The sequence below is a fragment of the Pygoscelis adeliae genome, unplaced genomic scaffold (genome assembly GCF_000699105.1).
Source record: "Pygoscelis adeliae isolate BGI_AS28 unplaced genomic scaffold, ASM69910v1 Scaffold113, whole genome shotgun sequence".
NCBI lineage: Eukaryota > Metazoa > Chordata > Aves > Sphenisciformes > Spheniscidae > Pygoscelis > Pygoscelis adeliae.
In genome coordinates, this window is record NW_008825108.1 from 9,307,091 (window position 1) to 9,316,431 (window position 9,341).

Below are 9,341 nucleotides of genomic sequence, written 5' to 3' on the forward strand. Positions count from 1 at the left end.
TAGTCAGGGACTTTTCAGCTTCCCATGCTCTACCGACTGAGAAGGCTGGAGGTGCACAAGGAGCTGGGAGGGGGTACAGCCAGGACAGCTGACCCAAACTGGCCACAGGGATATTCCATACCATGTGATGTCATGCTCAGTACATAAACTGAGGAAAAGCTGGCCTGGGGCCTGCTGCCTGGGGACTGGCTGGGCATCAGTCGGCAGGTGGTGAGCAACTGCATCGTGCATCACTTGCTTTGTATATTCTTCTATTCTTATTATTGATATTTTACTTTATTTTATTCAATTATTAAACTGTTCTTAACCCACGAGTTTTCTCACTTTTACTTTTCCGATTCTCTCTCCCATCCCACCAGGGCTGGAGGGCAGTGAGCGAGCGGCTGTGTGGTGCTCAGTTGCTGGCTGAGGTTAAAGCACGGCAACTAGGCATAAATGTCCTTCTGCAGCGGCTGTGACATTTCAGCTTGCCTCCTTGTTGAGTGAAGGAGTACAAGTGTATCACTACTGGCTCTCACCAAGAGGCTCAGATGCCTCCACGCTGACTCTGCTAACCTCACATCACTGAAGAGTACTTCTTCCTCTCACTGCCTGCAAGAATCCATGTTCTCGCAACAAACTGCACAAGTTCTCAGTACAAATGATTCCTAAGATAACTAAAATTGCAAAAGAAGCCCTCCCATTGGCAGTATACTCAGGGCTGGACAACAGTCAGAGTGTGTCCTACCCGAGCCACGCTGGTTTAGAAATCAGTACAGACTATGTACAGAGCAGTGATCAGCCTATGCATTTGACTCCTGTCCAGTTTGTTACGTTGACAGCATTGCTTACCTCATGCACTAATGACATCATCATTTTGCAAGTCTCTGGGGAAAGCTGACAGCTCCAGCCTTTTTCGTCATTTGTCAATGTTTTTTAAGAGCTGATATTGCAGCAGCTAAACTTAACTTGAGAAAGCATGAGACAGACACATATGGAAAATAAATGGGAACAAGCTAGGGAGTTGGCTTCCAAGTATTTCGGTGCACGCTTCCTCAGAAAATTAGCTTAGAATTTGCATGCTAAATTGCAGATAGACTCTCTCCCTTAACATTATACTATCTTTTCTCCCTGGAGATTTTAAAGACTGTTAGCTACTGTAAAAGACAGTAACAGGGTTGCCTAGTTCTTGTAAATAGACTTACTGTATCCAGTGGATCTCTCCACTGAGATCCACAGATCTCCGGCCTGTGAATATGTAACAGATCCATAGGTCTGTTATTCAAACAACAAATAATCTGATGAAATAAGCAATACTGCTTCTCAAATGTCCACCATACTGTTCAATGATAGACTATCCTGTGAGAGTATCCATCACTGAACTGACTTTAATTAGTCCCCAAAGTGCTTATTGATCAGCCATCAAGTATGCACTGAAAAGAGAGAGCAAGGTCGTAATTTTGCAGATGCTGAACTGTCATCATGACATATGCTGCACTTCTCCGCTGTAGTGAACAAGCATTGTTAAATGCATACTAGTCCCTTTCTAAAATTAAACGGTGAGTTTATCTCCTATTAATTTAGCAGGTTTATTCTGCAGATCCTGTGATGTAAAATATAGATTTCTGTCAGATAACTGTCAGACTACAAGCAGATGAAAAAGATTATGCTACCCAAACCATGTACTCTCCCACTTGTAGGTGACAGACTGTTCACTTAGTGATATAAACGTCTCATTTTGTGTGCCAAATTTTCAGCATCATCCATAAGAGCTCAACAAGTAGGCTTAGGGCAGAAGATAGCACTTATCACAGGGAAGGGCACATTAGAGTAAACCCTTAGATAATTATTTTATTTAAACCCACAATTGTTATCTGGGCAAATCCATCAACACGGCAGTAATTAGTGTTGTACTTCTGTGGGCTACAAGAGAGGAATGTTCCCGTAGCAAGGCGCTGGCTTTCCTTTTCTACATGCATACTTCTTTTCTAGAGAGCTTCTTAACCCAACGTACAAAGACTGAATGCTGCAAAGTTAAAATATATTGGAATTACTATGCGTTACCATGTGCTTTATTTTTGTAATAAAACTGCATAATTAAGAGCTTTTTCATAGTGTTTCTCAGGAAACAGGCATTTAACGGAACAGTAGTTCATCCCTGTTGTGATTACTGTGTTTGAATTGTTTCAGAATTGTCTCTGCTAAGTCATGAGTTCTTATCAGAAGGTGGAGTTGCAAGGGATTTATTAAATCAGGTTAGCTAGTACTTTCGCCAAGAAATAAGTAAAATCTTATGCCAATTTTACTAAATCAGTGGCTTCTAGCAGTTAAGTAGGCTCAGTATTAGCTGTTTTCAACATCCTGTTCACTTCCAAACCAACCTCTGATGTGGTTCCAGGAATTGTCACTGATATATTACTACCAATACAGAATTACTGATTTCACCTTCTCGGATCTCTGGTGTGCTACAGTAAATTGGACTTAACTTTTCTATAGAGAATCCAGATTCTGTGTTATTTCAGCAAAGAAAAAAGAAATCTGGCAGCAACTACCTTGAGAAATTAAACAGCCAAGATTTTTAAAGAGTAAGTTAAAGCAATGGAAAATGCAAGCGGCACAGCAGCCCTGTCTTCTTTAATATTAACTTGTTTGCTTTGGACTGTCCCTACTTTTTCATTTTTCTAAAAGCCTTACATTTGCACTGCTTGTGAAAAGCGTGATGCCAGTAGGAGTAGTTTGGAAAGCCAAGTGGGAAACATGAAGATGTATTTTTATGATGTGCATCACTTTTCTCCACCTTTCGCCCTCATCCTTATTACCAGAACAGCTCTGACGTTATTGTCATATTCCAGTATTTGATCTGATAATACAAGATATTTTAGCTTTCCAGAGAAATGGAAGAAGAGTTTGACTGGGGAGCTCTCCCTGTTGCAAAGATGATCTATTGTAAAATCAATAATCCATTGCCTCTTTAAATCAACACGTAAGAAGGTTTCTAAATCTCTCAGTTCTCAAAAAACACCAACCCAAACCTCCTGCAGTTTTCAGTTTGACCAACTTTTTTTCCTGTAATCGTCAGGAAATAAGCTCCGCTCTGTGACCCCACACAACTGGCTGGGCTTCTCTTTCCCCATCCCCACTCACTCAAAAGGTATGCCTTGCTCTAGTGTCAACAGCTTATGTCCTTACATAAAACATGAGACTAATTACTAGCCTACATTGGCTGAACGTGTAATAGGGAGAGGGGTAAGAGAGGAATGCAGCAGCTGGGATGCTGCAGACCTGAAAATACTGACTGGCTGGCACAGCCAGGGAGAAGCCATGCATAAGTAAAAGTACTCGCCACTCATAATTTACCGAACCTGCAAAGATACAGGCTGAAGCTTAGCTATTCAATTGTTTTTAGCATGATGTTTTGAGTCATAATTTAAGAACCAGTGCATAAAATACTGAGAATTGAAAATATAGTCTTAAAATGCATTTTCACTAGTCATGTAAGTAACATAGAAAACATACGAATATGTAACAACATGTAAGAAAACCTTCTCTATGTAAAAGAGATGGAAAATGAAAAAGTAAAGTTTCCCTTACAAAATTCTATTTATTCCAGCAAAATAAGCCTGCTTCACTCACACGTTCTTAGAACATATCCTGAAGCCTCAGTTCACCTGCTTCTGTTCTTATTTTTTCAACAATCCTGTACATGATGTGTAATTTTAATGAGGATGGCACAAGCCAAAGTCAACACAAGCTGAGCTACTCCCAGGGAGTAAATGAAGAGCTATGGTACAAATCTCCTATTTCCATGATAATTCCTAGTAATGAAAATGGGAAAAGGAATTAATTACATAAACCGTAAGCAAGGAGAAAGGTCTCTTATTAGTGTGCATTTTTAAAGAACAGTAGGTATTTAATACTCCAAAGTGTCTGATTTCTTTTTTTTTGACATTTCATTGCAGTTCTGAGCTTTTCCACATTAAATAAGCAGCCAAAATGCCTTCTAGTCTCTCTCTCTCAAAAGGCAGAAGTTCAAACTTTCACAAGTTAAAAAATATCTTTGAGCAGAAAGTTTTCTTAATTGAAAATCTTCATAACGCACTCCTAGTGGAAGGTGGCATGTCTCTTCAATTCCTCAGTGATTTCTTATTTTCTTCTCTTAGAACAGTTTCTTCTTTGCAAAATCTATGGCACTGCTTATTGACTTGTTTGATCTAAAAACCGTCAAAACCAATGGACACAGCAGGTTTTAGATCTGGCCCTATGAACAGGTTAAAAAGGATTTTTTGAGGCAGAAGTGCAAGACTAGGTTTTCAGAGATGGGTCCCAAAGACACCTTTTTTTCTGGCACCTTCTATGATACAGAAGACTAGGACACCTGATACAGCGTTGTCACCTGAAGAAAAGTCAGTTGCTATTCTGATACTTAGTAGGCTGCGTTAGAACTCATCCATTAAAAATATTTGGACCAAATCAGTAGCAATTCCTTTAAACATCCCACGTATTCTGGATCATTCTAGATAAACTGGGTTCAAGATACCTGGTGCTCAAGAAGTCTGAAAGCAGGTGTGGTGAAGCCTCAGGTCTGGCTGGCATGCTAGAGATGGGTGGGTAGAGCCTCTCATCATTTGGGTTTGAAACAAGCATTTAATCCAGCTCCTGACCCCATAGCATTAGGGAAATCCAGGCAGGTAATGTCTTAAACCTCATCAGTGGAGCAAACAACATGTTTGCTTGAAAGAGTTACTGTGGAGCTGCAGAACTACTGTGTGTGCCTGAATATGTCTGCCTAAGGAACTCACTCCTCATCTGAGAAGTTCAAGGAGTAACAAATAAAACATGCAGTTTCTTTACATTGACTATGCACCTGTGCTTCAGCGCAAACACTTCTTACTATTTCAGCTTTCAGTGATTTTCATTCTCTTCTCTTCTCTCATTCTCTTCAACACTTTTTTATGCACAACTGTTTTTTCTTTCTGGAGGGTGACCTTAATTTACAAACCTTTCTTGTAAGATAAGGAATGACGATAAGTAAACAGATTATTAAACCCCTCTTCATACACACCCTCAGTTCATTAAAAGCTCTGGTACTTTCCCCTCACTCAAAGGCTTTAGAGGTATTTAAACTCCAACAAGGTTTCACATTTTAACAGTTATACTTCATGAACGTACCATTCCTTTAAAAAAAAACAGAACCGAGTAATAGGGAGAGACTTCAACATTAGTATATTATTCACTGACTTGAAATTAATGTGCTTTCTTTTGGACACAAAGATTTATCTCACAATAGTAAGACTGAATTTTTTTTTTCTTTCCATAAATCACGGGGCAAAGAGGAAGATGACTTCTCCTTTTTGTAAGTGACTGAGAAACACACCTCCCGGATTTTAAAACTGTAGATACTTGTTTTGGTAAGGCCACTGTGATCTTACTCTGTAAACAGTACGTCACACAGAATTAAAAACCTATGCGTGAGGTTTCCATGTGCCTAGATATCTCTCTACCTTTATGTCCACAAGCACATATATTACACAGATATGCTGATGATCATTCTAAAGATGCAATCAGTGGAACTGATGTTATTCTGCACCATATTGTCGCTTTACTAAGCATGGGTTCTATCTGGCTAAATATGGACATCTACAGCTGACCAATTCCTTTGCAACCAATGAAAAGCTGGACAACGGAGTTAACGGTGTAGGTCATTTCATCCAAAGCAGATGCTTGCATCTGATCAGACAAAGGGGTCTGATCTCCCCATATTAGATTTCTAGTGACTACAACTGGAACCCAGATGGCAAGCTAAGGTATTTGTACCTACACTGCAGATGCCTGAAAATTAGGTGAAGTAAATTCCATCCCAAGAAACCATCCTGCAGCGGTAACCTAATTCAAATTGTGCACATGCTCTGTATTCTACTAACTTCAAAAAACTTCCTATTTTACAAAAATCTTAAATTCTGAGAAAGGAATTAGCATTCACTGGAAGCCATAACATGGAAGCTAATGTCTGAATAAATCTGTAGCCATCAGTGGGAAGATACAGCAGTAGTGTGAAGAAAAAGAGCGAAAATACCAAAATCCAGTCCTGCAGATTTTCACTGGTGATTCAGCAAAGTATTTCAGCACATGCTTCACTGTTTTCCTACCCTGGGAGCACGGGCATTAATCCCACGCCTCACCAGGCACTGGAGTTACGCAACTATTTAATTGAAACAAGACTGTATCTTCAGGGCTTACTCACCACTGAAGCCCCACTTGTGCAACGGCTCCTACAGTCACTGATCCCCTGCAGCTGTGTGAATTGTCTGCGGCTATCATTACTTTGCAGAAGCTGATCCCAGCATATTTCACTGACTACAGGCCTGAGCCAACAAGGTTTTGCAGTATCGCACCCTACAAAATCCGTGGTGATTTCAGAAAAAAAAAAAGGCCCTGAAGAAAAGCCCTCAAAAAAAAAAAAAGAAAAAGGTTTAGGTAGGTTTTAGGAATCTGTGTCCACAGCTACAATCCAAAAGAACCCAGGGCAGTGAGACAGGTCTAAATTTCTTTGGATCTTCTTTTTGCCACCTAAGTTGCTCTTGAGTTCAAATGTTCTTCAACCCATCCACGGATGGGTGCACAATATTACCTATGTCAAAAAAACCCCACACAAGATGCACAAAAGTAATGTTTGACTGATCTCTCCCTGAGGAGAGCTAGTCTCTGATATCTTCCTAAACTTCCTTAAAATCACAAATTGTTTCTTGATATAGATATTGTGGGGCTTTTTCCTGGTACCCCAGATCTTGAGGATAGGGAAGGGAGCAGTCTAGAGACTGTTATGCAGGGTACTGGAGCATAGATGTTTCAGTTCTTCCAGACAGAAAGGAGAATTTAGATGTACAACTTCCTCAACCATCAGGAATCAACAGACTTTTGTAAGAGGTGGATGTCACCAGTTCCTCTTCATTGTGTAGCTATGTTTAAAACAAAGAGCAATTCTTGTTTTGTTGCTTCTCAGAACATATCCCCTCAAAAATATTTTGGGAAATGTTTTTTAGGTAGACAAGACCTCATCCTCTAGTAATAAGTTGTGTAGACGAGTTTCAAAGAGGAAAAGAAGTTCAGACCTATCTTCTCAGATTTTCTAATAGGTTAGCAGCAGCTTGCCGGAATGCTTGGAGTATTGTTTTCTTGACCTCTCTGAATGGTATGGAATACCTACACAACTGTCTATTTTTCTATTTTTCTTTTCATTATTTACTTATCCCAGCCAGGGAGAGGGGAGGGCACATAAGTAACATTTACTGATTTTTACTGATTGTAGTCCATGAGTCAAACCAAGCAGATGGCAGCATGGACAAAAACAAGGCAGAAAAGGAAGAAGCTTTGCTCTGGTAAGCTCTGAGGCGAAATGCCTTATTAATGTTGATTATTAATGAATAATCAACAAAACTTACAGTAAACAGGCTTAGCATAGTCTGGGGGGAAAAAGGGTTGAAAGTAAAGAGTAATCCTGAAAGCATTAGCATATGTATTGTGAACAAGTGAGTAGTCTTTCCAAAAGAGATAGTTTTGACTTGTGTAAAAAGACAAAAATAAGCATCTCCACTGGGGGGTAACTTGCTAGATAAAAGGACACTTAAAGCTTATAGAAGCTTATAGAAGAAGTCTGATATGGAATTTATATAAGATAAGCTAAGTAAGTAACTGTACTTACTGTGTAAAGCTCGTTAAGAACTTTCATTAAGTCTTCATGAAGCTGAAACGCAATCTCTTTGCTCTGTAATTAAAAAGAAATCATTAGAAAAAGGCATGCAAAAACAACATACATTTGCCTCTTGATATTCATACTCATCGTTCAACCTAGATATGAATACAATATTGCTCGCAAAGACACTGTTCTGACAGAATTATATTGCACTAAAAATAATGATTCAGGGATGCAGAAGTAGACAGACAACATCTGGACAGAAGACTTCTAAAAGGAAACCCAGAAGTAATTTGAGAGATTTTCCCATGAAGCATCAGGAAATTAGGTGCCAACAGAAAGGGCGACGTTCAGGATTAATGTTATAAGCCTTTTTAATGGAACAAACTGTGTACTGTTTTACAACTGCTATGATATATACAAAACCTAAACCACATGGAATGCGATATTCTAGAGGGACATCCCGCCCAATTTTACATCTAGAATAGTCTTTGTTTCTCAGCACATGCAACTATCTAAATATTTATGCAAGAAATAATTGTGTCTCCTTTTTGAAACAGATACCCAACTGCATAATATTCCACAGAGTGGGCTGCTGAAACAGCTTTGTTTAGCTTTTCTGGACTGTGTCTTTACTTTCATTCTGACCCAGAAAAAAGAAATGCTTAGCAGTAGTTATCAAAGAAAGCAAGTATGTCAAAATAAGAGTATTTAATTGGAGTCTCATTCACATATATTCCTTTGTTAGCTGCCCATAGCAGTTCAATCAGATGAAAATTGTGGCAACTGTGCAAGAGTTGAAGGTGTTTGTACCACAGCCTTTGGAAAACAGCTATAGAACAGAGCTATGGGACTTGGCAAACAGCCTGGATACATTTCTTCTGCGATGCTCAGCATTGTAACATCCATGCTGGAAATGTCAGGGTTTTTTTCTGTGAATAAATTGATAATTAGCCTGGCTTCTAAAAACTCCAACTTCGTGATAGATAATGGCCTTAGCAATAAGAAGTACTTTGTATTTGTACAGAAGCCAAAGGAAAATCCTCAGGGACAACTCATCTCCAAAGCTGCTAACACATACTTGGCCATCACTAAAACACCTGCAGGAATAATGGTTTCTGAATGAGAATTTCCAGTGCAACGCCCACGTACGAGGAGGAACCATGCCACACATCCCACCCACGGCGTCTTCTAGGAGGATGAAATAGACACATAGAGTAGCTGGAACAGAAAATTTTGAATTTTTTCTCCTATTCCTACTGTCATACTCCTAACTCTAGGCAGTATTTTAAGGAATGTGCCATATCACTTATCACTATTCACTCCAATCCTTATATGCAAGATGATTTTTAACCAACAAGAAGCTAGAAGTATATATTAAAAAATACTTTAGTGAAATTCTTGTATTCCCAAGGGCATTAGCTGTAGTAGCTACAGCACAGTGAGCAGATGCTCGGCAGCTGAGTTACACAGAACTACTATGAAACTTTCCTTATTGCTTATACTTTTCAAAGTCTGGTGTTTTTCATGAGGTATGCTCTACTACTGAAGTATCTAGAACATATGGCTCACTACTTCCATTTCTTTGCAAATATCAGATTATTCTCATCTAATACGAAGGACAAAAATTCATATGCCTAACAGCGCACAGAGTGCTTGCAAAGAATTGGAA

At 39.3% G+C, this 9,341-nt stretch overlaps 1 protein-coding gene across 1 annotated transcript in view; it reads right to left on the reverse strand.

Annotated features, from left to right (window-relative positions):
• SRGAP1 (SLIT-ROBO Rho GTPase activating protein 1) overlaps positions 1-9,341 on the reverse strand; it is a 79,758-nt gene that overhangs the window by 59,797 nt on the left and 10,620 nt on the right. Inside the window, exon 3 of the mRNA XM_009327583.1 lies at positions 7,679-7,741. Coding sequence (XP_009325858.1) covers positions 7,679-7,741 — 63 coding nt within the window. The remainder of the gene's footprint in view (positions 1-7,678; positions 7,742-9,341) is intronic.